Here is a 27834-nt window from a genome sequence, read left to right as displayed (position 1 = left end):
ATGCCCGGCTGTCAATGGATGACCATGTGGCAGCCGTGGCAAGGGGGGCGTTCCACCAGGTTCGCCTGGTGCGCCAATTGCGCCCCCTACTGGACCGGGATGCCCTACGCACGGTCACTCATGCGCTGGTGACGTCCTGCCTGGATTACTGCAACGCTCTCTACATGGGGCTGCCCTTGGGACGCGCCCGGAGACTGCAGTTAGTTCAGAACGCAGCCGCGCGGGCTGTGATGGGGAGTACGAGGTACTCCCATGTAACACCTCTCCTGCGCGAGCTGCACTGGCTACCTGTGGTTTTTCGGGTGCGTTTCAAGGTGCTGATTACCATCTTTAAAGCGCTCCATGGCACGGGACCTAGTTACTTGCGGGATCGCATCCTCCCACATACATCCCTGCGGCCAATTCGCTCACACAGAGAGGGACTTCTCCTGGTGCCGTCCACTAGGCAATGCCAACGGGTGACACCAAGGAGTAGGGCCTTCTCTGTGATGGGCCCAACCCTCTGGAATGACCTCCCCCCCGACATTAGAACCACTACTGACCTCCGCTCCTTCCGGCAAAAATTGAAGACTCACCTGTTCCGATTAGCAGGCCTGGCATAATTACAACTGTCCCTCCTGGCAAATGGACTATTAACTGGTTATTTTAGGGGTATTGTTTTTAATTTATTGTGTGTGTTTTAGGGGTTTAAAAACTTATATTTACATATACTGGCTTTGTACAGTTCTTTTAATTCCATTTTTAACCTCCTCCATTCCACTGTACATACTCAACTTTTTATTGTATTTTGATATATTTTGCATGGACTGTACACCGCCCCGAGTCCCTTTTGGGAGAGGGGGCGGTCTAGAAGCATGACAAATAAAAAAAATCCTGGGCGTGCTCTGCCCTCATCAGGTATATCTGTGGTGGGAATGCCTCTGAGTTTCTCTCAAAAAGCTCCCTTATTTTGCCTTCTGCGATTATGTATGATTATGTTTTGTATGCTTTTTTTAAAAAATCCAAACTTTTTCTTGGAGAAAAAGAAAATTTGAACAAAATATTCTATTTTTTTTCTTGCTGTTAACAATTTGGAAGCAGACTTAATCATTTAATTTGGTACATCTCAATTGATTGGCTCTATGGCTTTTCCCAGCCAAATGGAAAGAACACATATCATTCATCATTGCACTATCAATAGAGCAGTAACTAAGGTTTGAAATTGCTAGAGTGATGTCTGGATGACGTTAGGGGTGTGCAGCACTTCAGAGTGGAAACGGAAATATTTTGGAACAAGTATTGCATTGCACCCCTTTGTGCCTCCTTAAAGAAGCTGTGTCTTTTCCTGGTCTTGAGTATATAATCATGTGACACTTTCAGCACATTTGTTTAGACTTTGACAGCCAACATCTCTTGGGCTTCAGGACTTAATGACTGCGGTCTAGACAGATATCCTGATGTTTTCCCAGCAACTGTGACTGGCATCATTAGAAGGACCTTGAAACCCAACACTGGACAAGCTTTCAGCAGGTTTATACCATTTATACAATATGTTTTCAGTATTTATACAGTTCTGGGAAATGTGAGGAAAATTACTTTTGCTGCCATTGAGATCACAGCCTCCTCCATCAGCCTCTCTCTCTCTCTCTCTCTCTCTCTCTCTGAAGTTCAAAGATGTCTTGGGGACCATCATCCAAGGGTGGGTTTTCATGAGGCAGCCTTTGGCTCATCCCCAGCTCCCGTCCAAGGCCCCTTAACTTAGTATCTCTGACATGGATGGAAAGTTCCCAACATATGCCTTCCTCTGTGCATGATTTCCTGCAGCTTTAGCATGACTGCAGTGATGACCCAGTTAGAGACTGGAAACTACTCAGCATCTATAGGCCACTTTAATCTGCTCCATCCACATCTATGCTTTTTAATCTTTCGCTTACAAAAAGCAAAAGAAGGGAAGTCCCTTCACAAAACACAGTAATGCCTTACTTCTGCAAATGTTCCTGCAGCCCATTGCATTTGGGCAAAGTGGATATAATCTGGGTCCCCTCACTCGAACATTACCATTTTATGGAACTTCTCTGTTGCTTGCCCAGCCCACTGCAATAGCATCCACCACCCCAAGATATACTGTATAGGGCACTCACTTTCCTGGGCTTCGGGAAGACTCTTAAGACCAGACCTGATTAGGGTGTCAGTGAAATATCTGGGCTTTTAAAAACTATTCTGGCTTTATTATTATTATTATTCATTAATTATTATCTGTTTCAATTACATGTTTTGATGTGATCCACCCAGTGTCTTTTGAAATGAGCAGCTGTAATACATCTTACTCCCCTTCTCCGTTATTCCATCAGAAGACTCACTATGACTAATTCCACATTCAAACCTGGTGTAACACAAATTGTCCAGTTCCCTTTTGCAAAGGGACACCAACTTTTGATGGCTATTCTGGTAATGAGAGTGGTGGAGAAGACAAGTTACAATGTGAGGGTTGGCTGGCAGGAGAAGTAGAAAGTTTACCTTCTAGCCCCCTTATTGTCACAATGCCCCATCAGGCATTAGAAAGGCGAATAAACGGTCAGAAAAAAGCAGAGAATATTGTGGCTGAGTGGGAGGAAGTTTTCCAGTAAAGCAGGAATCGGAGCATGCCAGATTTAAAAGGGACCTTGAAGATAATCCACAGCTGCATATGCTGACAGATGGCCAGCCACCCAGCCTCTCTTGAAATATCTCTCCTGCTCCCCTACTCCACCTCCGCAACTTAGATGCAATCTCTAGGTTAATAGAGGCTCTGCTCCCCAGAAAAGCAAAAGAACAGATCTCTGGGAGACGGCTTAAGCATGGCTTAAGGGCAAAGTATAAGATCCATTCTTCACTTTCCTCAGCTTGTCCCAGGTTGATACTGTAAAAAGGGCCGCACTTGCTGACTTCACAATTTTGCCCTGCCTCATTGCCTGGAGGAAAGCACATTAAAGAAACTGCCTGGGAAAGCCCATGACTTCTAGGAGCCCACCTTCTCTTCAACAATTACTCTTGAAGCCTTACATTGCGTTCCCCTGCTGGAGTCAGTGGTAATTCATGGCAATATTGTAGACATCCTCCAGCAGGAAATGTCATCTAAGGCCCTTCAGCTGCATTACTTCCCAGACTCTTAGAATCAGCATCCTAAGCCCACCCAGACTTGTTGAAAACTTGTGTTAATGTTAGAAAAACAGAAAATTATTAAACCAGCACAATGCGGTCGTTTATAATGTACTATTTCATATTGTGGGGGAGACCAAGTGGAAAAGAGACCTTCTGTACATATTTATTTTTAAAATGGATATGCCACCCTTCAGAACAAAGTTTCTAGCGCAGCTTTCAAATGCTGAAATCATGAGTTAGAATAGCATTCAAAATACCTAACATAAAAGCAGTAAAACTGCAGAAAGGTAATAATGATGCTGCAATTTAAATTAAATTACTAAATTTAATAAAATAAACATTAAGATATTAAGAGACCAACAAAATGTCCTTTCTTAATACTGGAAACGGACATTCCTGTCACTGAGCAAAGAATTGAGTTTAAGGAAGCGTCCCTAGACCTTTTCCCCTTTAAATCGACAGTCCGTGCTTGACTAATCTGAGAACCTGACAAGGAGAAGTACCGTAGATGCAGAGGCCTTCCACTGGCGTTAGTTTTAAAAACAAAGTGAAAATTACCAGGTGCCTGAAAACAGCCTGGAATATATTTTCAGTAATTTATTATAGGAAAGTTTGAAGAACAAGTCAAAGGATTGGAACAATGAGTGGCCACACTTCAGTTGAGGAGAAAACACCATTCCTTTAAAAGGAACCTAAACAGTAGAAAGGGAGGAAGCATTGGGCTGGCAGGGGAGGGCTGATACAGGTTCGCCCGAGTTCGAGAAAACCCATAGCTAACATTATGGCCGGTTGGGGGGAACCTCCAAATCCCACCTGTTGTGTATATAGTTTTCCCTCTGGTCCGCTACGCTAGGGGGCGCTGTGCTAAGCGCTGATTGGCTGACTGCTCTGACAGCGGCATATATAAAGGCTGTCAGAGCAGAGCTCAGCTGTTGCCTGTTAGCGAAGCGCGTGTATTGTGAATTGCCGCGTTGGCAACCTGTTAGCAATAAACTGTTAGCATTCTGTTAAGTCCTGGCTCGCCTCCATTTGTCCACCTGTGTTCTCCGCAAGCTAGAACATTGGCGACGAAGGTGGGATCCTCTGGAGGAGCCCAGGCAGAGCTGTGAGTCACTAACCAAGAGCTGAAGTCACTGAGAGCTGATTTCCCTCAGGGAATTACTCGACGAAAGGTCGAGTGAGTCACTGTCCATCGTATACTATTTTGGCTGATAATCAACAGAAGAAGTTACCTCAGAGATGGCATCCATGAATACGTTTGCCGCTTTCAACGCGGCTACAGAGACTTGGGTCTCATATATTTCACGTTTTGAATGCTACTTAGAAGCCAACGGCTTCACAGACTTAACTGAGCAGCGAAAAAAGGCTTGTTTTTTAAATTTGTGTAGCACAGAGATGTTTAATTTGGCTGAAACCTTAGTTGCCCCACTCTCTGTCCATGATATAACCTGGGACGCGTTAATGACTAGATTAAAGAATCATTATGCCCCATCGCTCTCCCGCACTACACGAAGATTTGCCTTTTACCGTAGGGTTCAGCGAGAGGGCGAATCTATTAATGATTACGTGGCTGCGTTACGAGCCACAGCTGTCCATTGTAGGTTTAGAGACCTAGATGAAGTGTTAACAGATCAGATTGTGGGGGGTGTTAGGGACCTCCAGATACAACGTCATCTACTGGCCAAACCCGAGCTCGATTTGCAAACGGCCCTTGACGAAACCAGGGCTGTAGAAATGTCAAACAAATCCACAGATGAACTCCAGAGGTTCTCAAAACCTCTGTCTGCAGAAAAGACTACCGAGGTTCACCATGAAGATACCCTAGAGGATACCGGAGCCGTCGGGAACGATGAAGTGCATCGGCTGCGTGGTGAGCAACAAAAAGGGCGCCAGGGTAAGGCTGTATTCCGTGCAAATTGCCCTGGGTGTGGGGGAAAACATGATAGGGCAGACTGCCGTTTTAAAAACACTGCCTGCCTCCGTTGCGGGAGAAGGGGCCATTTGGCGAGAGTTTGTAGGGCAGTAGCTCCGTGTGCGAACGCGTTAGAAGGGAACTCTCCCAGCCCTAACCAAAGTTTCAGGAGGCCTGCAAACTCAGGCAGGAACGCTGGTTCTAGGAAACAAGATCCTTGTTTCATAGTTAGTGATGACAAAGATGAGTATGCAGTGGATCAGATCATCCATGCACCTAGGGGGAAAATATTCCTCAATGTTAGGATAGAGGGTAAGCCCTGTCAAATGGAGATAGATACTGGCTCAGCCGTGTCTATCATATCATGGGCAGGACTCAGGAGAATTGTGCCAGGTATTTCACAGGCACGCCTATCCCCGTGCCCATTGAAGCTAAGGGATTTCCAAGGAAATTCCATTCCTGTACTGGGAAAGTTTTACTGCAAGGTGTCATTTAAGCAGTTTCAAAAAAGGTTTCCCCTTATCGTTGTCAAGGGCCCCAGGCCAAGTTTATTAGGGCTGGAGTGGTTCGAAGCGTTAGGTCTAGCCATAACTGGTATTGATCAGATCCAGACCACTCCACACCTGGATACTCTGATTAAGGAGTTTCCCGAAGTTTTCGGGGAAGGATTAGGGAAATATACTGGCACACCCATTGCTTTCAATTTAGACCCCCAAGTACCACCACGGCGGCTAAAGCCACGCCGAGTGCCATTCGCGTTGAAATCTAAAGTAGACGCTGAATTAGATAAGTTAATAGCGCAGGGGGTGTTGGAACCTATTGATCATGCCCGCTGGGAGACTCCCATCGTCATACCAGTGAAGCATGATGGGTCTGTGCGCATCTGTGGGGACTTTAAGTGCACCCTTAATCGCGCATTACAGCAGAGTGCATACCCCGTGCTGGTGGTGCAGCATTTGCTGCACTCTCTGGGACAGGGAACAATTTTTGCTAAGCTCGATCTAGCTCAGGCATATCAGCAGTTGCCTGTGGATGAGGCAACTGCTGAAGCCCAGACTATAGTTACACATAGAGGCGCTTTTAAGTGCCACCGATTACAGTTTGGGGTCAGCGTAGCGCCAGGGTTATTTCAGAACTTAATGGAGAGGCTTTTGCAAGGGATACCAGGCGTCGTACCTTATTTTGACGACGTCCTGGTATCAGCCCGTTCCATGGCGCACCTTATGACCCGTCTACGAACCGTACTTCAGCGTTTCCGCGGTGCTGGTTTAAAGCTAAAAACAACCAAGTGCCAAATTGCTGTTCCACAAGTTGAGTTCTTAGGTTTCTTAATCGATAAGAATGGAATCCGTCCTACGCCTGCTAAGGTGCAGGCGATCACACAAGCCCCCTCACCAACAAACAAAGCCGAGCTTCAAGCGTTTTTAGGGCTGCTCAATTTTTACAATATTTTTCTGCCGCATAAAGGGTCTGTTGTGGAGCCTCTCCATCGCTTGCTAGACCGTTCCGCAAAATGGTTTTGGGGAAAGAAAGAGGCCGCTGCTTTTGCCAATATAAAAAAGTTTTTAACTTCTGAGACTGTTTTGCACCAATACAGCGAATCCCTTCCAGTGACTCTAACCTGTGACGCATCTCCCTACGGGGTCGGAGCAGTTTTAAGCCACCGTTTACAGTCTGGCTTAGAGGTACGGTCGCATTCTTCTCCCGTACCCTGTCTTCGCCCGAAAGAAACTATAGCTAGCTCGACCGGGAAGCTTTGGCTATAGTTGCCGGGGTGAAGCGGTTTCATTCCTATCTGTATGGTCGTCATTTCCAAATTGTGACAGATCACAAACCGCTGTTGGGCATCATCGCTGGGGACAAGCAAACACCACAGATCTTGTCTCCCCGGTTCACGAGATGGACGGTGTTCCTGGCAGCCTATAACTATACCCTGCTCCATCGCCCAGGGAAGCACATCTCGCATGCTGACGCGTTAAGCAGATGTCCCCTGCCCATTGCCGTCCAGGATCCTGCTCCTGCCTCCAACGTCCTCTTAATCGACGAGATGCAGTCGCCCATCACAGCAGCAGACGTGCCCACGCACACACGGCGAGACAGACTCCTCTCCAGAGTGCTGGCTTGGACTGAACGCGGCTGGCCAGCCAAACCTCTGGGCACCGAATGGCAACCTTTTGCAACCAGACAACATGAACTCTCCACCCAGCAAGGTTGCCTCCTGTGGGGGAAGCCGAGTCGTCGTTCCTGCCTCCCTCCAGGAAGCGGTGCTGACCATGCTGCATGAAGGCCACCCCGGCATCATCAGAATGAAATCACTCGGTCGCAGCTACGCGTGGCCGGGCATGGACCAGGACATTGCACGGTGGGTCTCTGGCTGTGAAAAGTGCCAGGAGTCCCGACCTGCGGGTCCCAGAGCTCCCATCCAAAATTGGGAGCAACCCAGAGCTCCATGGTCCCGGATCCACATGGACTTGGCAGGCCCTGTCAAGGGCCAGGTTTTTATTGTAATTGTTGATGCTTATTCTAAGTGGGTGGAAATTGCCTTACTGTCTAGTACTACTGCCCCTGCCATCATTAAGGTACTCAGAAGGGTTTTCGCTACTCATGGGTTGCCTGATCTAGTGGTATCGGATAACGGTCCCCAATTTACTGCTGCCCTGCTCAGCAAATTCCTTACACAATTAGGGATCCGACAGGCATTTGTAGCGCCCTTCAATCCGGCGGCCAATGGCCTAGCGGAACGCGCGGTCAGATCAGCTAAAGAAGCGCTGGCTAGGTTTGGTCCAACTAACTGGCAGGAGGACATAGATACATATCTATTTTGGCAACATGCCACCCCATGCGCCACAACTAATAAAAGCCCTGCTGAATTGTTGATGGGTCGCCGAATTAGGACAACACTTGACAGGCTTCACCCCGAATATGCCCCATCTAAGCCTCTTGACTCACACAGTCAGATTAAAGGTTTCTCTATAGACGCTACTGTGTATGCGAGAAATTATGCCGGCCACCCACTTTGGGTAAAGGGAATTATTAGAAAAATTACTGGCCCCTGCTCTTATTTGGTCGAAATAGAGGATGGCCGAATATGGAAATGCCACATTAATCAGTTGCGGAACCGGCAAGGGGAGGCAAACACCACAAGGGAGCAACTGGGTATGGATTCCGAGAACACACAAACAGCAAATTCCGGGCCTACCAGCCCAGAACCATGGGAGCAACAAGGCCTAGACTCCGAAGTCACTCAAACACCAAATTCCAGGCCTGCCTCCCCGGAGCCACCACAGAATAGAATTAGTAAACCTAGGAACCTACCTAGTGTTCACTGTAAGTCTCCAGCAGGGGTAGAGCCGAGTAGACAAAATCCCGGGCCGTTAGAAACCACGGCCACTAACTCTGAAGCAGACGTCACTCTGCGAAGATCAGGGCGGGTCCGTCACCGCCCAAGGTACCTGCAAGATTACGCATGCGCTCTCTAGGTGTAAAGGAGTGTTGTGTATATAGTTTTCCCTCTGGTCCGCTACGCTAGGGGGCGCTGTGCTAAGCGCTGATTGGCTGACTGCTCTGACAGCGGCATATATAAAGGCTGTCAGAGCAGAGCTCAGCTGTTGCCTGTTAGCGAAGTGCGTGTATTGTGAATTGCCGCGTTGGCAACCTGTTAGCAATAAACTGTTAGCATTCTGTTAAGTCCTGGATCGCCTCCATTTGTCCACCTGTGTTCTCCGCAAGCTAGAACACCACCCCTCCCACCTGCCCTCCCAGGAGTCTCCATACAGCCTGTTTTGGACGTGAGGTAAGTGCAGGGCCCACGTGGAGGCTCAGGGAGGGGGAAAAAACGGGCCTCCCGGAAGTTACGGAGGGCTAGAAACAGGCCCATTTCTGACATCCGGAAGGCCTCCGGAGCCTGGGAGAAGCAGTTTTCGCCCCCCCCCCACAGAGGCCTCAGGAAAGCCTCAGGAGCCTGGGGAAGGAGAAAACGCCACCCCCCGCCATGGTGCAGGAGGCCAACTAGGCCACGCCCACCATGGCCACATCCACCCAGCAACCAGGCAGAGAACCAGTTGCTGAAATTTTTGAAGCCCATCCCTGGCTGATTGCTAAAAGTATCCAAGAAATCTATAAGAGTGAACTCGGGGATATTGTAGAGAGCATCTAGGTTAAAATAAGTGGAGGAATTAGTGCTACTGTTGGAGCCCACTTTCACCTGCCCAGATAAAAAGAAAAAGCAAGACGGACGCTACTTTTTAAAAGCAAACTCCAAATCTATCAAAGAGGCATGACGTATTATGATAAAAGACTTCAATCACCCCAACAAAATTGTAGGAGACAAAAATCTGTCAATTATTTTCAGGAAGTCCTTAACATTTGTCCCTGATGTTTCTCTATCAAGAAGAGGAACAAGAAGAACCCCTTATTTTAATCATCTCTATTGATTAAGTTCAAACTAATGTGGTGGAACTTCTTGTTAGTTTAAACTTAATCAGTAGAGAAGATGTAACTGAGGAAATGGAAGTGAGAGGAACTTTAAAGAACAATACTAATAAAATCTTGAATTCTTGATTTCAGAATTCTATTTTATTTGTTAGATTTGTATACTAATTAAAGGTGGATGTTAGTGAAACACAGTTGCAAAGCATTCCAAAGAGAACCATGTTTCTCTATAGAAAAATCTTAAGGAAAAAGTCAAAACAGCAGTGATGATAGCAATAAAAAGAAGGTAGAAAATGTCACTATTAAAAAATGCAGTCAGTACTTGTCAATACATTTGTGTCACTACACAAGTAGCCAGGAAGGGTGAAAATGGTGACAAAAATCCTTAACTGAGTTGAGATTGGCAGAGGATTCTACGAGCAATAAGGCTCCTTTAAATTCATTTGAAATAAAACATTCAACGGGAAAACCACCAGTTACCAATTGCAAAATGACAGATGTTAATAACCAAGAAAAGGCAGAAATGTGCACTTTTGTTTTAAATATTTTTCCCCACAAGAGGGTGTGGCATTGCTGAATTGTGAAGCTTGAAAATGCTACAAACACACTCATAATGGCATGCTTTGAATGCAGTTCCATTACAAGACTAGATAAATTAAATCTTAGGGTACTGAAAGAATTTGGTGACAATCTAGGCACATTTTTTGTATTGTTTTTGAGAAATCTTGTAGCATTGATGAAGAGCCGAATGATTGGAAAAGATAAAATAGTGTTCCTCTGAAAAGAAAATAATTAACCTGACATGGGGTCCCAAATATAATGATTATCAGAAATCAGCATGAATCTGACAAAAAGTCTTAACAAACTATCTCACTTTTTAAAAATTCACTTTTATAAATCTTGTTTAGTTTTTTTTTTTATCAGGTAGTTTTCTTAATAGATTGTAAGAATCATGGAGTTACCAATATATCATGATTTCAGCAAAGCTAGCTCAAAAATCATCACAAATGCTCATTGATTCTTTGTCAAATTGGAGAGATTCTAAATAAGTTCTGGGCCTCATATCTTCCATATTTTATCAACACTTTGGTAGAGAAAATGTCAATTCAATTTTCAGATCATGCAAAATTGGATGGAGTAGACAACAGTTCAGAAGACAAAAATAATGAATATATAAATAAAAATTCAAAATTATCTTGATAGGTTAGAGAAATTGACTGAAAGTAATGGAATTAAATTTAGCAGGGTCAAAGGCAAGTTCTTCATTTATCAAACAGACATTGAATGCACAAGCATAGGATGCGAGATATCTCATTTGGTATATAGCGCTTGTAAAGAGGGATGAGCCATTGATTGCAAAATGAATTTGAGTCAATGGCTTCCAAAAACAGAAGCGCACTTTTAGGCTGCAACTGTGTGGAAAAGTACACTTTCCAAATCATGGGAGTAACAACTCCCATCAGTCTTCATTGATCAGATCTCATCTTTAGTATTGTGTTAGGTTCTGAGCATAAGGCTTTAAGAATGATTTAGACAAAATAATATAGGTTCAGAATAAAGCCATGCAGAGGGTCACTGAATTGGAAATGAAGTCCCATAAAGAATGCTTGAAAGCTCTGAGAATGTTTGGCTTTAAGAAGAAGAGACTCAAAAGGGCATTTGGCAATCATCTTCAGGGACAGAAGGATAAAACCCAGAGATAATCTGGAATGCTCCAGTGGGCAGAACATGAAGTAATTAATATAAGTTCCAAGTCGATGGATACTTAACAATGAAAGCAGTTCAAAAGTGGAACCCTTTACTTTAAGAGATGGTGGCTCTGTCCAGTTGGTGTGTTTAAGCAGAAACCAGGCAGCCATTCGTTGGGGATAATTTCTGCCTTTAGATGCTTGATGTCCCAATATCTCTTTCAACCCTATCTAAAGAGTTGGAAGGGAATACTTGGGAAAAAGAACTCTCTCAGCTATTTGGAACATGAACCTTGAATAAGTGCTTTGCAGCATAACCACAGCCTCCCAATTTCACTTCGCACTGTTATTAGCTTAAATTGTACCAGGTGAAAATTTGAGAATAACTCCATATATACGGTACCTTGTTGAAGAAATTATGGCAAACAAATATGCAATATTTTGATTATGCATACACATCCAAATACTTCAGTGTTCTGTACTTAAGAGTTTGAAAGGTTTTATGCCTCCTGCATGCCTAGCTGCTAGTACACGGTCCATTTAGTTTTTAATAACTGTGGTCAGAAATGGTTTGAGCTCACAAGCTGCTCGGGGATTCAAGTGAGGCAAAAATCACATGATAGACATGATTGGGAAAAGAAGAATTGCACTGAATTGAATACTTTGGCCAGGTGTGATCAGACGCACAACAAATGTGTCCCCTGCGCAGAAGCTCTCATTGTACATGCAAAGTAACAGAATAATGATAATCATCATCATAATACTGATAAGAGATGAGAGTAAACGGGGTAATAAGAAGGATAAATAATACTACGGCCATACTACATTGGTAAATACATGGGATATTACATTCCCCACCTCTACTCCCCTTTTGGATAGAGTGCATCAGCTCTAACAAATCACTCATTGTGGATTAAAAGTTGGGACAGTTGGATTTTAACAACCTCATTTTTACCTGTTCCAGAGCAAGTCCAAAGGACGAACAATAAGCACCATCTCCATCGACAACTGGCTGGTTGGTAATTGCCACACACCATTTGCACTTGTAGATTTTTACTAGTCACAACCTATGTAGGAAAGCAAGATCAAAGAAAGCATGAGGGTGAAAGGAAAATATGTTTCATAACCTCCAAGCTTTTCAAAATTCCTAATTTCACGGTCGGATTTGAAGCTAAGACACCAAGCACTTACCTTTCTACTTCTCTTCTCACTACCTGGGATACAAATGTATAAATAACTAGAAACACACACCGCCAAAAGCTCTTCATTTACTCCATACAATCCTCTTACCAGCCTGTTGCATGCAGGATATCCATAAACCAAGTTCATCTTTTTATTGTGTGCATCCAGCATATTTATTGATCTCTGGACCTTAAGTCCTGGTCAAGGCCTTGGCTAGCTCAAATACCGGGATTAACTTGCAGACGTTCCCATTCCCCCCACCGGCCTTGATCTTCCTGTGTAGCCATATCAACACGCCTCTGTTCCTCATCTCCATGACGTGAGAGGGTTATATTCTCCACCACCACCACCTGGAGAAAAAGTCTCCTCTGCCTTTAGTTTCCCAAATGTATGCAAAAGCTCTACCACTAATAAGGGGACAAGGCCAGGCATTATGGGAGAAAAGAGCCCCAGGTTAAATATCCTCTCCCTGACTCCCAACAACCTGCTATTTCTTAGTTAGGTCTATATGGGTTGAGTTCAGAATACACTACCCCAAATTGTCCTTAAAACTTCAGTCTAAACCAGGGGTGTCCAAACTTGGGAACTTTAAGACTTCCCAGAATTCCCCAGCCAGCCATGCTGGCTGGGGAATTCTGGGAGTTGAAGTCCACAAGTCTTAAAGTTCCCAAGTTTGGACACCCCTGGTCTAAAGAGTCTCAAGTGGAAGTCACTTAAGGTACTCCTCAACTCACAACAGTTCATTTTGCGACCTTTCAAAGTTACAACAGCACTGGAAAAAAAACGACTTAGAACCATTTTTCACACTTACGACCATTGCAACATCCTCATGTCAGGTGATCAAAATTCAGATGCTTGGCAACTGACTCATGACAATTGCAGTGTCCCCGGGACATGTAATCACTTTTTCCGATGAGTAAACTCAATGGGGAAGCCAGATTTACTTAACAACTGCATTACTAACTTAACAGCTGCAGTGATTCACTTAACATCTGTGGCAAGAAAGGTTGTAAAATGGAGCAGAATTCACTGAACTATCTGACTTACCAACATAGGTTTTGGACTCCGTTGTGGTCGTAAATCAAGGACTACCTGTAGTTCCTAATCTTAAGCCTACTCCCTAGATGCTGTAGCCACACAAAACCTGAATGTACTGAGTGTCTTTCTAAAGACAAAATAGATTCTATGCTCACTTATTTTTTTAGGGCTTTATACAAGAAATGTGTGTTTGGATTACACTTCTCCATAGAGCATCCCACAAATCATTGACTCTTTGAGGAGAAAAAGCTGGCTCCTTTCAGCAGCTCACTGGTCCATTTAATCTTCATTATCCCCTCCAGCTGATTTCCCAAGGGCCCATCTTGAGCATGTGCTTTGCAAAGGGCTCACGATGCGAGGGGACATTTTGCATGCCCCAAATGTGCCCCCACTTTCTCTCCCACCTTTGGTCAAAATCTTCCTCCTTTTGACTCTATCTCCTCCAAACCCCTTTCACTCCCACTACTCCCACCTTTCAAAGCTGCTTTGGGAGCAAAGCAGAAGACGGGCTGCTGCACTTTGGAGTAAAGTTGCCTCAAGATTGCACGCTTGGGGATTCCAGGAGAAAAGGGAGGTTCTATGCTCTCCAGCTGGCAAAGCAACTAAGACCCTGGAGAGACCCAGCCATCCACCCCCCCCTCTTACCTTCCTCAGCAGAGCAGCCTCAGGGCCCTTGGAGCCAGGTGTTGTTTAGGAAAGCCGAAGAAGAGCAATTGCCACCTGAACTGAAGAGGAGGAAAGACGTGGGAGGGTGCCACCTGCTTCAGGAGATGCAGAAATCATGGTCACCTCCGTTCCTCTTGTCCCCAGGCCGGCATGATTTAACAATAATGAAAATTATGCGGTCAATGTAAAGTTAAAAATAACTGTAGGGCTCTGGGAGGGTCAAATTACAAGTGAGGAGGGGAGGCTGCATGGAGAGGGTGGCAGCTGTTCATTTGCAAAGGAATTCAGCGGTGGAGGAAAGGTGCTCCCGAGACAAGGAGTGGACATTGCCAACCAAAGTATCCGGATTCCCATTTCCCTCTCTCCCACTTTGTCCCTCTTTATATTGGCTCAGGCGCCGCTCGTGCCCTTCTGTGGAGAAGGGCACGAGCCCTTGCAAGAGGAAGCTTAAATAACACCTAGCCAAACCACAGAATTGAAGACAGGAAACTTAGGCAGGAAACGTAGTCATAAGATGTCAAAAGTATGTACAAAAATACATGTTTTAGAATCCTTCGGAGTTCAGTTTTTTTGGCTCCTCTGTGTAGCCACTGAACATTGCGCAATAAACCTTTTCTGTTTGATCCCGGAATTCCGTGTCAGTTCCTATATTCCATAATAAACCTATTGCATGCATGCTGGAAGTGGCACGTAGAACCATCTCTCCAGGCACACCAGCCCTTTGCTCTTCTGGGTTCCAGCGTGCACATGTGCGCTGGTCAGCTTGTCTTCGCGCATGCGGGAGTGCCGGAAACTGGAAGAGCAGGTCCCTGGAGTGTATGCGCACACCTAGAGGCTGAGCTTCTGGTTTCTGGTGTGTGCATGTGCACTGGTCTTTGTGCATGCATGTGTTCCAGAAACCAGAAGACCAGGTTACCAGCGTGCATGCGCACACCAGAAACCGGAAGCTCAGCTTTCCGTTTCTAGTGCTCCCCTGTGCATGCGTGCTCCCATTTCAGCACTCAGTTCCAAAGGTTTCACCAACGCTGCTCTATTCCTATCATTGGTTATATCATAGAATGGTATATAGTTAAGAAACCTGCATATGTAGATTCAATGGTTACATTGTTAGGCTCCACAACACTGGCTAGGGAAATGGGAACATTACTCAGCTGTATCCCCACTATATATAGTCCATTTGCAGCTCAGTTTCTGGCCATCCCCTATTTAAACCCAGCACTAATGTGCTTTTTCTCCTTCACCTGTGTTTCTAGTTTTGTTTCCACTGGACTTTAATAATATCCAACTTTCTCTGCAGGAAAATATTCCAGGTGATTGTTCTCTGAATGCAGAATCTCCAAAGTCATGAAAGAATTTGGAAATGGGGAAGAAGCGCCATAACTTCTATGTATGCATTTGCTGTATTTCTATTACTTGTCTCTCCTATCTTTCATAAATTTTTACGAACTGAACTTATCTCAAACACATTTTATTATTGAACGGAGTAGACTACAAATATTCTTGGAGAATGTTACTAGGTAGGCCAAGGTTTCTCCTGCTGTAATAAACTATCCTTGAACATTTTATTTAGTACAATAAAATTCACAGCACATTTTATTTTGCAGCATGCAGTGATTAGCCATTTACTCTCTCTAGCTAATCCTTTCTGGAAAACACTCTGCCCCAAATTCAGTTTTTGATTTGGACACCGATGGGGTAACTTCAATGACCTCTAAATGTTTTAGCCAGTGAGCAGATTTTGCAATTTGTCCCCTCTCTTATCATCACAAAATGAATGTGAAATGTACTTAGGTCTTTTCTAGTTCCCTAATCCTGTGATGGCGAACCTATGGCACATGTGCCAGAAGTGGCACACAGTACCCTCTCTATGGGCACACGAGCCATCGCTCCAGTTCAGCTCTGCTGTGCATGCATACTCCTCCTGCCGGCCGGCTGATCTTCGGGTCCCTGCCTCACGCTCAAACATGCACACTTTGGGCACTGGGTCTGGAAAAACCATCACTGCCCTAATCTCTCATTTGTATGGAAGAAATACAAATGTCATGTTATATGGTTGGGTTATAACAATGATTAATTCATGGTTATTCCTGCACCCCTTAAGCTTTGGTTTGCCCCCTCCTCAAGAAGCCGTTGCTGGGTCCCACATTGGACAATTTGCATCCCGTATCTAATCTATTTTTCTTAAGAAAGGTCATGGCAAAAGTAGTTATGCAGCAGCTTCAGCAGATCCTAGGTGAAGAGGATTATTTGAACCCATTTCAGTTAGGATTCAGGCCTGGGAAAGGAACAAAAACAGCATTGGGTGATCCCCAGCAGGAGGAAAGAAGGGATAATACATCGATCTTTCGTCTCGACCTTTCGACAGCCTTCGATGGTATCACCAATGGCATCCTTCTGGTCTAGCTCTGTGGGTTGGAAGTGGGCATTGTTTTAATTGTAAGTCGTAGAGTACACCACCCAGAGTCACATTCAGTGAGATGGGTGGCCATATAAATTTGTTGAATAAACACTTGAGTTTTAAAGAACCTCTAATGAAAAGGAAGATGATGACACAGCTCAAGAACTCTCAAAAGCGTTGCAAGTTCAATTCTTGCTTTTACAGGATTGTTGTTCTTAGCAAAAATCCAGAATTCTTTGCCATTTTTTCCCCATTTTCCATGGGGTTCCAGAACTGGAAGGGGGCATACAACCCCCAGATCTGTAGAACTCCAATGACATCAGCCAAGAAAGATTTATGTCTAATTTGTGCTTGTACACATTCAGTAAAGGGAAGCCCACTATCTGTCTGGATGAGTGGTTTTTCTGTCAAACCATTTATTTGAACATTAAATTAAAATATGTCTTTCTATAATTTCCCAATGTGTCTGATGTCCCTGGTATTTTATAGTGGTCTTCCATCTTAGTACTAATGTAGTCTGATCTTCACTTTCTGAATGCAGAGAAGACTACCCAGGGTCTACTATCTGCTAAAACATCAAGTACCTTAATGGGCACTAAAGAAGACTGGCATTATAATATACACGGAAGGCATATGGATTAGGGAACATCATCCATACTGTACCTAAATCTGGACACAAATTAAATGGTAATGGGCATTAAAGGGCAGTGTTGCAAAGTAAATCTCAAAACTCATCTTTGTGCAGGATAGAATGTTAAGAATAAGGTACAGATACTGCAGACTGACAAGCTGTCCAACAATTATTGGACAGCTTTTTAGGTAATCCCCTTCAAGGACACTTCTGCCTTGCAGCTGCCAGCCCAAGTGGAAAAACTCTGTGATCTTGATACCTGATCACCTGTTGCCAGGACAAAAGCCGTCTTCCTGGTGTTGCTTGACAATGATGTGGGCGACTTGGATACAGAACGCAGGAACCCCATTTAGGTTGCCTGAAACCATGCAATATGGAATACAGACCATACGTAGGAACTTTGGACTTGCTTTGCACTCCAACACATGGAAGATCTAATGCTGCTTGCATCTCTTGTGTTTTAAGGGAAGTAGAGAGACTGCCCCACTGTGTTCCTATTAAAACTAAAAGCTAAATATGAAGCATTAATGAAGTATCCAAGTTCCAAGCAGCTCCACTTGAAAAGATGTTGAGAGATCTTCTGTAGTTGCTTCATGAATGACACTATGATAGAGACATACTCAAAAGTAATACAGAAAACAGGGTCAGAAGCCAGTTTCTTGTGATCAAAGCTCGTGGCACATCATGGAGGCAGGTATCCCCACCTCAAGAGGTACGTGGGATGCAATCTTTGTCAGGTTTTCTCCACGACAGGCTGCATTCTGTGGAACATCCTCCCACAGATGGCCCCTAACTATTGACATTTTGAAAACTAGTTACAGCAATGCAATTTTAGCAAGTATTTAAGCCATGAGATTTTTTTTATTAATTATTTGGGACCCCTTTGTTCTATCCAGAGTCCTTGCTGAATAGTGTAAATGCCATTAATGCGTAAATGAATAGTTGGGTGTTTTTTTTCCAATCCCAAGAACATGTTCTACTGCTTGCAGTACACTATATTAATCCAGTATCTTCAGATGTTATTACTATAAATCTCATTTCCCAGGCACTATGGCAAATTATTAGGTTGACCAAGAATTAAGAGTCAGGGCTGGAAGTCCCCTTCACGTGTTGAGCCTCAGATTCAAGTGGGTGACAGAAATATCATTTGGGGAATAACATCTTTGGAAACAAGAGATGAAACTTGTAAAATGAAGAGAGACTTTTAGGGAAAGAACGTTTTATTTTGTTTTTTAAGCTTCTATGAGGGTTTGTACAAACAGTAAAAAAAAGCTTTTCAATAATGGAGAATGTTCTTTACACTATTGTTGATGTATTTTTAAATCCCAAAGTTCCACTCAAATGGACCAGACTGACCTCACTACCTGGAGGCAGACAATACTTCTGGCAAATGGTTTGGACTACGGTGTAGATAGAACAAGGATGACGACTACTGTGTAAGAAAATTCTTGTTCTAAGACTTTGCACATGCCAAGTAATAAGACAATGGGATTCAGGACAGTGAGCCCAACCTGAGAAATGTCTAACAAACAAATAAGATGGAATAGATGATCAGAACTACCATACGTAGCTTTACTGAACCTACAGGATGGTTCACTTATAACAGAGGGACACAAAATGGTGTTTTATACCAGATTGTTGAAGACATCTGAAACTCCTCTTCCAACAATCTTTTAAAATCCAAGACACAATTATTACTTAAATGGAAAACTAGTTTTCTGATTTTTTTTTCAGTCTGTAGGAAAACCCATAAGCTCAACCAACCACACAAGCTCTTCAGTGGGCCGAAGGTCATATGTGTGTTATCCAAGTCTTAGAAGAGCAAACCATTAATTCAAGACTTCCCGTTTTTGCAGGTGAACTGTAATGATCACTCTAAGAAGACTACATGCTTATTGCCCTGTGGAAATACTCTACATCTGATTGCTGCAGCCATCAGCCATTTCAGGGCAAGCACCAATGTGGGATTTTTGTGCAATACTACAACAGGTAGCAATGTTTTTGAATGGCCCAAACCTGATGAATTCTTATGCAAGAACACAGATTTTGCAGAATTTATTTATCTCATGAGATTTTAACAGTTTGCAATTGAAACAAAAATTCAAAAATCAATGGGTACCATTTAGGGAAGTTGTTGTCAACCCCACCATATTATAAAAACATCAAATTGTACAGTTGGCACTTGAGTTTTCATGTTTGTAATAATGCCCCTAGAAATATAGGTTGCTAATGGGAAATTTCTTCAGCAAGGTCAAGAAGGCATATATGCAAAATTCCATGAAACATTAGATAGGAGTGAAGACTGCTGGCATATTCAAGTGGCGTGGTTGGGATAAGTCATAGATTTATGTGATTTAAAGAAATTATTGTTGACTTTTGGAAATGGTTTTCAGCCTTCATCACAGTCCAAATAAATAACTCTAGTACTTTTGTACAAGCACTGTTACCTTACTTTTAAAAAATGGTTTGTTCAACACCAATATGGAACTAGAATCAAACCATTAAAAAAAAAAGCAAAAGAAAACATGAATGGAAAAATATATACTGTGGTGTTTTGTTTTGTTTTTTTAAAAAAAACTCCTCTCAAGAAGGACAGGTGGAAAAGGTGCTTCTTCAAGGTGATTTTAAAGTTTTGAGAGGAAATAGTTTCTCTAAACTTCTCTGAAGAATAACGCAGAATCTACAACTAAGTATGTATTGTCAGAAATAACAATGGAAAGCATCATTCCTAAAATAAAGACATGGGGAAATACTCTGCATCTCTGCCCCAATAAGTTTAGCTTCCATAACATTTTTAAGAATGTTTACCCTATAATATTTTAATGATTATTCTTTCATCTTTCTTAATCACCTTACCTTACCCATTAGCTTACAGTTATCACTCATGTCTTTATCTCTCCCACAAAACTATATAGATTTCTGTTTTTCTTTGTAATTTTTGTGAGCTAGGTTTTTGGGAGACCATCTGTAAAATATATATATATATATATATATATATATATATATATATATATATATATATATATATATATATATATATATATATATATATATATATATATATATATATATATATATATATATATATATAATTTCTTAAAAGCTTTGTTGGTAACAATATACTGTATTTATTCTATTCTAGAAGTCTAAAAGCAAATAGGCAAATATATTCAACATCAGCTTAAATTATGGGTGCAAAACAACATCCCCTGATTCAATATAGTTTGGTAATTCTACAGAACTATGAGCATCCGATTTCCAATATCCCAATACTGCCTATAAATAATTTCATCAATCTGTCAGCCAATCTTTTAAAAAGGTTTTCTACTTCCCTATCCTTTTGCTGAGGATCTGCTTTCTTTTGGATCCCTTCAACAGAGAGAAGATGGGACAGTGAACCCTGGGGATTTCAAAGTTACATGATTCCAGAACCTGTCATGTCCGAGTACAGTTCAAATACCACAAGTCTGTAGGAAAAGGATCAGTGCTGGGATTTATCAGAACAAAATTCTAAAAACTGCAGTATATGTCCCATATTTCCACTTTGACAGCTAATTATTTAGTGAATGCTATCAATAAAAAATACATTTTCTGTACGAAGTGAAAGAAAGGGAAGTTTTAAAAAATAAATTAAAACAACACACAGTTCCCTGTGGGCAATAAATAAATGTGTACAAATGTAGCCTTAATTATTGGAAGTAACAACATAGCAAACGGTTGAACAAACAAAGCCAAACTGAAATCTTTTGACCTTCCTAAGAGTATAACATTGAGCAGGTGCCTTCAGTGGTGAAGCTTCCTCCAATACTTTTGTCATGTAGTTTCCAGCAGAAAAGGCCAGCAACGAAGAAACACATACTCTCTGGGAAAATGTCCACTGACCATAATTTTTGTGCTGGCTGCACACTTCAAATTGCTGTGCTCTCAACACGTTCTATGAAACTTTGGATAAACCATGCCCTTTTAATGAAACGGTGGTAAAATAAAGACTTAGTTGCTATCAAAAACAAAAACGAACAAAATCAAACAGAAGGTGTTCAGACAATCCTGAATCAAGACAGGTGACCAAATTTACAAGGAATCCAAGTTAAAAGTTGCTTGCTGTATAGGATAGATTACTTCTATTTACTTTAACATGCAAATTTATAATATATGATACATAGAGAATATAGTGAACTGCTAATGCCTAGAATATAACCATCTATCCAGCTAATCTCTACCTTAACTTTGGCATGATTTTTTTTTACAGTTTTGTTTTAAAATCCCCATTTGAATTGCATGCATCACACGCTGCACACAGGTGCCCCTCCCAACCCCAATGTCCCCCACACACTTTAAGAGCAGATGTCAGGCAGGCAATTGTAAACATTGAGCCACCCAGATTAGAAATAACATTAACAAAGATTTGTTCTAAATCAATACATTAAAAAAATAATTCTAAAAATGCAATAAAACTGCATTTTTCTCTTTTTCTTCTTCGTGTTTAAAATCATCCCATATTTTGAACAATTGAATAAAGCCTTTAACACTTCCTAAACCTACTACTGCCCCAAGTCCTTCCCACCAAAGAATCTATATTTTAACTGCTTTGAGATGGAAGAAAGCATCCTTCCATGCTTGAAAGGTAGACAAACTCCCTGTAAGAGACCATTCTTGCTTTCTCTTGAAACCAAAAGGAGGAAGAAATATGCTTTACTAGAGACCAACATTTTCAGGATAATCCGTGATAGCTTGAAATCTCAAACCCAAGAGGGAACAGACCAATAAACCCATCCTAATTTCTTATGAGGAATAAAAAACAGCACCTTTTTTGTACAAAGATTTCTAATAAACTCCTTTACTTAATACTTACTACAGTAAAAGCTATCTTGAATTCTTGATAATATGCCTTTAAGAACTGAATCAATTCATTTCCCCACAATTCTCTATACTTCTTCCTTATATCTGAAAAGGGATATAGTTTTAATTTAAGGAAACTATTTTCTTGTGTAGAAACTTTAATCCTAATTGATGTTGCCGTTCATAACAGAAGAATTATTCTGTTCTAGAATTGTACAAAAGAGCAACACCATCCTTCATCTATTATCCACTTACAAATACTTCAGTCCCATCTTGGGAAGGGAGTCTAATTCCCTAAAGCCTCTGCAATGACTAAAATGTTTGCTGCGGAAAGGAAGGATGACAAAATCATGAGTTTGACCGTACCCTTTTCTTTCCCTGCTTCCGCTCACATAATAAAAGAATCTCACTAGATACATTTTTAATAATTTTGGCTAATTATGACTTTCTAGAAGCAGCTGTTCTAGGCCTTGGAAGACTTGTGGCACTCAGTAGGAGTTGGAATCTGTGACCCTCCGAACTACAAATTCTACAGTCCCCCTCTGGTCAAGGAGATGAAAACAGATGTAGCCCAAAAGCATCTGGAAAGCTAAAGGACTTTCAGAGCGTTCATGTGGATTTTAAAACCAAAGGATAGAGGCTACAAACTCCCAGTAGAAAAGGTAAGCTGAACATAGTCAATGCTCTTAAAACTACTGATTGTTTTAAGCATTTTGCAAAAAAAAAAAAAGGATTTTTTTTCTTAGCGATTCTATTCTATTAGCAATCACAAAAAGTGAGAAACAATCATCAGTAACTTAAATTTTTACCTTAAAAATGCAAATGACAGTATTTTTGGCAGGGAGGGAATAGAAGGCACTTATTCACAGGAATCAATAGGCCCCCATTTGTTCCAAGAAGCAGGAAATAAATACTATAAAATTCTTAAAAGAATTTGAAAGCAACATAAAAGTCTTTTTTACAAAGCTTATTTCAAGAGCACAAACTCCGATTCATGATTAGACCTTACTTTTGATCAAGAAGTTATTTAACAGCATCATTGCCCCGTAATTCATTCTTTGAGTAAGACTTCCAGGAGACTGGTTCAGCTTTAACCAATTCATGCTGGGAACTGCTTTTAAAACAGTTAAAAAGATCTGGAGTTTTAAAAACTTTGAAAGATTCTCTGCGGTCAGGATGCAGATTCACTGTTAGCTTCAGGGTGAAGATCCCCCGGAGAGATGAAAATGCCAGCTGTCATATTATGTATCACTTGTGCTCTACCAACTACTATGGTTACTTTGCTTAAGTATAAATAATCTAGCAAGATGGAAAACAAGCAACAAAGCCAGAATGAGGTTACATGAAGCTATTAGGACAAGGCTATTCAACTGCTTATATGACAATACTTCTGTTAACCATCCAGAGCCTCTCTGCTTAACTTTCTATATATTCCTTTATTCCAGCACACAGTTCTGTACATTCTTCTTCTTTTCTATGTAGCCAGGGCCACTGTCCACTTGCAATGCTGTTCTTCAACCTGGAATTGGGAACCCACTTTTCACTCTATGCTCTGAACCTTCTCAACATTCTTAATCCAGTGTGTCATATGCCCAAGTTTCAGTAGCTTTCCAATCTGCCATTTATTTTTCAAGATCAATTCCTCTAGCAAATGAGCAAAAATACTGAACAAAACAGTAGCAGAAAAATCAGTGCTTGTCACTAAGATAAAAAACTAAGTTTGATCTAATACACATGACATGAGAATTCTACTGCAACTGTCTTGATGCAGTTTCATTAATCAATCATCGTGATTTTTACACTACACATTTTGGCCAATAGACCCTCTCCCTAGTGGAAACAGATGTCTAGGGGCTGTTTTGTGTTCTGCACCTGTTTTATTCTTGCTTTTAAGCATTTCAGGCTTTGCTTGATTCTCAAGTTTTGCCATAAAAATCACAAACTTTTGTCATTATTTTCCAAAATGGTTTTAGAAAACACACTTTATTCTTCTCCTACCTTCTTTATTAAGTTTATATGCCACCATCTCTTTTAATTCTTGGTAATTCACAATTAAAAATACAGTAAAATGACCTTTTCTAATATCCTGACAAATGCTCGTGTTTATATTTGTATCTTCATAGAATTAATAAATCTGAATCTGGAGACCTAAATGATTCCCAAGTGAAGCTTATTTATGTGTCCCACATTAACTGGGCCTCAAAGAAAATGGATGTTAATATTTGGTTGATAGTCATATAGAACATACCATGCATATTACTTAAACATGGAAAACCAAAATTAACTGTGACCAACAAATCTTGAAAACCAAAGACGTATTTCATAAAATCAAGAATAAATACTGGGTCTAAATGTCCTCACTTATTTCACTGGTAGCCCAATTTATCTTAGATTTCTATCCCTATTAGGTTTGATCTAGAGGGAATTTTTTTTAAAGAATGATGTTTTTCTAATCAGGAGCCAATATTTGTTTCTGGATCTCCTGACTGTGATTTAACAATTAACATAGAATATATTTCCAAACTGGCTCAAAGTATCTTTCAGAAAATGTTTTTGAATTGAAAAGAGATTTTCAGAAGTTACCTTAGTGAGTGAAATAAAAAAAATCACCACGGAAATGAATCTAAATAAACTTGTTAAAGGAATTCATCTTGAAAGCTAAGCATCTTTAAGGAGCTATTCCTCATTTCTTTTCACACACCCTTCTTCTGGTTTCACCTACTGCATTTCTATAAAACCTTCTAATAAACATTCCTTATTGCCAACTTGTTTCTTAAGCCATAAATTCTCTTTCAGCTCACTGCCTTATTCTTGCTAGCTCTTCACCTCTCCCTTCCTTCCTTCACTTCCTATCTTCTCTCATATGTTTCCATACAACACATCCAAAACAGTATCCTTCCTTGCACAAATCCTATGCCTTGTAAGGTATGTAAGTCACATTGACTTTTTTTCAATTTCTGAAAAATACCTTAATAGTCATAATTAAAGCTGGTGGAATATTAGTGTGCTATACGATGCAGCAACCATAAGCCAGTCATCTGAACAGGGGATCTACATCTTGTACAAGCAATTCTCTTTCCTGAATGAAGACAAATATATATGTGCCCCAGGGGCTCCGGCAGTAGCCCAAAAGTTCTGAAGACAAAACCTCTGGTCCCGATGACTGATCCAAATTGGATCCTGCAATTCTGTCTCCTCTCCCACTTCTTTGACACTTTGCAAATGGTAAGGATTTGTTTTGAAAAACACTGCATTCGTATAACATGCATATTATGCGTATATTTTCCAGCAAGCTTTGCACATTCATTTTCACTGAGAAAGCCTCAGCAAGGCCCATCGGATTTCATTTCAACCTGTCTCTAATAACCAAGACCTCCACACGCCAAAGTTGAACATATGGCTCTACTAAAGCTTCTTCTTCCTCCACTGGTTCTGCCCCTGGCTCCTTCAGTCCTTCAAATGCAATGGCTTCTTTCACAAAATGGTCAGGGTGTAATGAATGTGGAACATATTATCTCAGGGTGATACCAGGCTGGATGTATCTGTAATAGCAATAATTAGCAATGCATTTTCTTTCCATCCCTACACAACTAAAGCCTCCTGAGGAGGATAAAACTGTGTAGGGCCTTTTCTGGCCTCTCCTCTGCCATAATATCCAAGCTTTTGTTAGTAGGAGAAAGCAGGAAGAAGTCTCATCTTCTGGACAACATTTAGAGGTTCAAGTTGCATATCAGCCCCAGAACCTTGGAAAAGATACAATTTGGAACTGCCTGAAAATAACTTCCTGACTCACTTCCAAAACACTCGGGCCAACTTTTCATTTCCAAAGTTTCAGATGGCTCCGACTGCCTGCTAATTACAAAACAACATTGGTGATTGAGACACCTTGGTTCCTCTGGCATGCCTCCATCCACTTGTTAGTGTTGGCTGGTTTAAAAGGTGCCTTTGGATTTTAAACCCCTGGAATCCTGTCTCTTCTTTCTTTTATCCTGTGGAAAGCGTTACAAAAGAAGCTCAATTCTGAAATAAAAAGGGAATGGTACTTCCTCTGTTTACTGCACCTCCTTGTTTAGGACCACATCTATGCTTGCAGATTGAGCATCCATACAGATGCTGCTGTTCCAAGCCTGTGATCTCATGGAGCAAACTGATTGCTCCTCAATTGGAAATACATCGTTGCTACTAGTTAAGACGCTAAACCAATCCGTCCCCAACAGATCAGAGGCAATACATTAGTGGCTATCAAATTTCGTGGTTTTTTTTTTTTTTGAAGACTCCCTTATGTTAGAGATAATTTGGGATGACTCTATTTTTAATGGCTTTATTGATGCTAGGATTATCTTTAAGTTCTGCTTTTCCTTTTCTTAAATACTGGAAGAAAATGAAGAAGCATTTATCCTAGCACCAAACATGCACTTTGGTAATAAAACACCAATGACAAAACTTTGTTCACACTCAAAAGAGGAACCCTGAGATCAAAAAGAACCAAAGAGGGAGAATTTTTTTACTTTAACTGAGTAACTCTTGGGCAAGAATCTAGCAGACATTTCCTTTCCAGGGAAGAAACCCCACCCGCAAGCCCTAAGAACAAACAAAACCAAGACGACCGCAACTGCTAAGCTCAGCATTTAAAGCAGCAACCAATTACTCTATCCCAGCCCCCATTTTTCTTTAGCAAATACAAATCCAAAAACACAGAGGGGAAAAAAAAATCAAACAAATAAAGGACATGTAATAACGCAGAGACTGGTGAACTGGGGCAGCAGGCAGCCCACAGCACCAGAAGTCCAAACTTAATAAATAACTTGTAAAAAAAATATCTTTTCTATTTTCCTTTTTTGTGTTTTGTGTCTGTTCACAGTGCGTGAGCTAGCGTCACTGTTGCATATCCTCAAGTCTCTGGTCAGAGTAGAGAGAGACTAGCAGGGAGTAACGCTGTCACTGGTGGCAACCCCGATGGTGGATGCTCAAATCCCAGAAACATACAAGCACAGGCTGAAGAAGTACTTTCTCATCCAAAGCGTTGTACGTCTGGACTGTCTGGTGCGGTGCCTGGAATGCCAAAGGCCCTGAAACTTAACCACATTCCAGGAAGACCAGACCTAGGACCCATCTCTTCCTGGCAATACTGAAGAAGACAAAATGGTCACGGGTGGCTGAGCAGGTGAAGCAAATAATGCATGCCACTGGAGAGTTGTTCTAGTGAAGGCTGGTGCTTGTTGTGGTGCTCCCTCTTTTAAGATCTGGCAGCCATGACCCCTTCTCTGATACAGCAGCCACACTACATGGCTACCTGGTGAAGAAGGGCAGGTGATGCTGGCTGAGGATGCTGCTCGTGCGGGGTGACTCTGTCTTAGCCATGACATCTTTGAACCAGGATGCCACATCCACTTCCAGTGTCTCGTAACGCTTGATGAAGTTGTGTTCCTGTAAACAAGGAGACGGAATGCAGTTTTTTTCCCCTTCTGTTCCTAAAAGCCTGGGAGAGCAACTCTAAGTAGGACTTTGGGGAGGGGGGGGGAATGACACTTCCTTGGCACCATGTCCAAGAATTTTATAAGATACATCAACAAATTGCAGCTTCCTGCAATAACACCAGCGGAACTGCAAAAAACTGTGCTACTCAGAACATTGTATATTTTAAGAAGGTAGCACAGTTTTTTGTTGATACCTAGAATGCTGGCAGCAAACCGTATCAACCATTAGCACCAGTCACTGGTATTTGTGATGCACTTTTGAATGTTCAGTTGACTGAGTTTCATGTTTAATGAATAAAGTATAATAATAAAATGATACACACACACAAATACACACACACACAAACAAAATTCTGCACCAAGTGCAAATTGTTTTAAGATTAAAGTTGACAGAGTGCCCCCCGCCCAGCTACTATAAAACCATTCATACTCATACAATGTGTTGTATACTC

The 27834-nt window shown here is 41.8% G+C and overlaps 2 protein-coding genes across 3 annotated transcripts in view; both read right to left on the bottom strand.

Moving 5' to 3' along the window:
- The window catches only part of LOC309399288 (transforming growth factor beta receptor type 3-like), a 43204-nt gene extending 29092 nt beyond the window's left edge, over nt 1–14112 (bottom strand). The window contains exons 1-2 of the mRNA XM_081966983.1: nt 14017–14112; nt 12107–12218 (exon numbers count right to left, since the gene is read on the bottom strand). Coding sequence (XP_081823109.1) covers nt 12107–12188 — 82 coding nt within the window. The 5' untranslated portion in view covers nt 12189–12218; nt 14017–14112. The remainder of the gene's footprint in view (nt 1–12106; nt 12219–14016) is intronic.
- Nucleotides 14113–20141: 6029 nt separating this feature from the next.
- The window catches only part of MAP2K7 (mitogen-activated protein kinase kinase 7), a 52045-nt gene continuing 44352 nt past the window's right edge, over nt 20142–27834 (bottom strand). For both annotated transcript variants that reach the window (XM_081934112.1, XM_081934113.1), the window contains one exon: nt 20142–27332. In XM_081934112.1, coding sequence (XP_081790238.1) covers nt 27195–27332 — 138 coding nt within the window. In that variant the 3' untranslated portion in view covers nt 20142–27194. The remainder of the gene's footprint in view (nt 27333–27834) is intronic.

The sequence above is a fragment of the Natrix helvetica genome (genome assembly GCF_964273705.1).
Source record: "Natrix helvetica genome assembly, chromosome: 1".
NCBI lineage: Eukaryota > Metazoa > Chordata > Lepidosauria > Squamata > Natricidae > Natrix > Natrix helvetica.
Note: the sequence above shows the minus strand (reverse complement) of the source record. Positions and strands in the feature narration are given on the sequence as shown.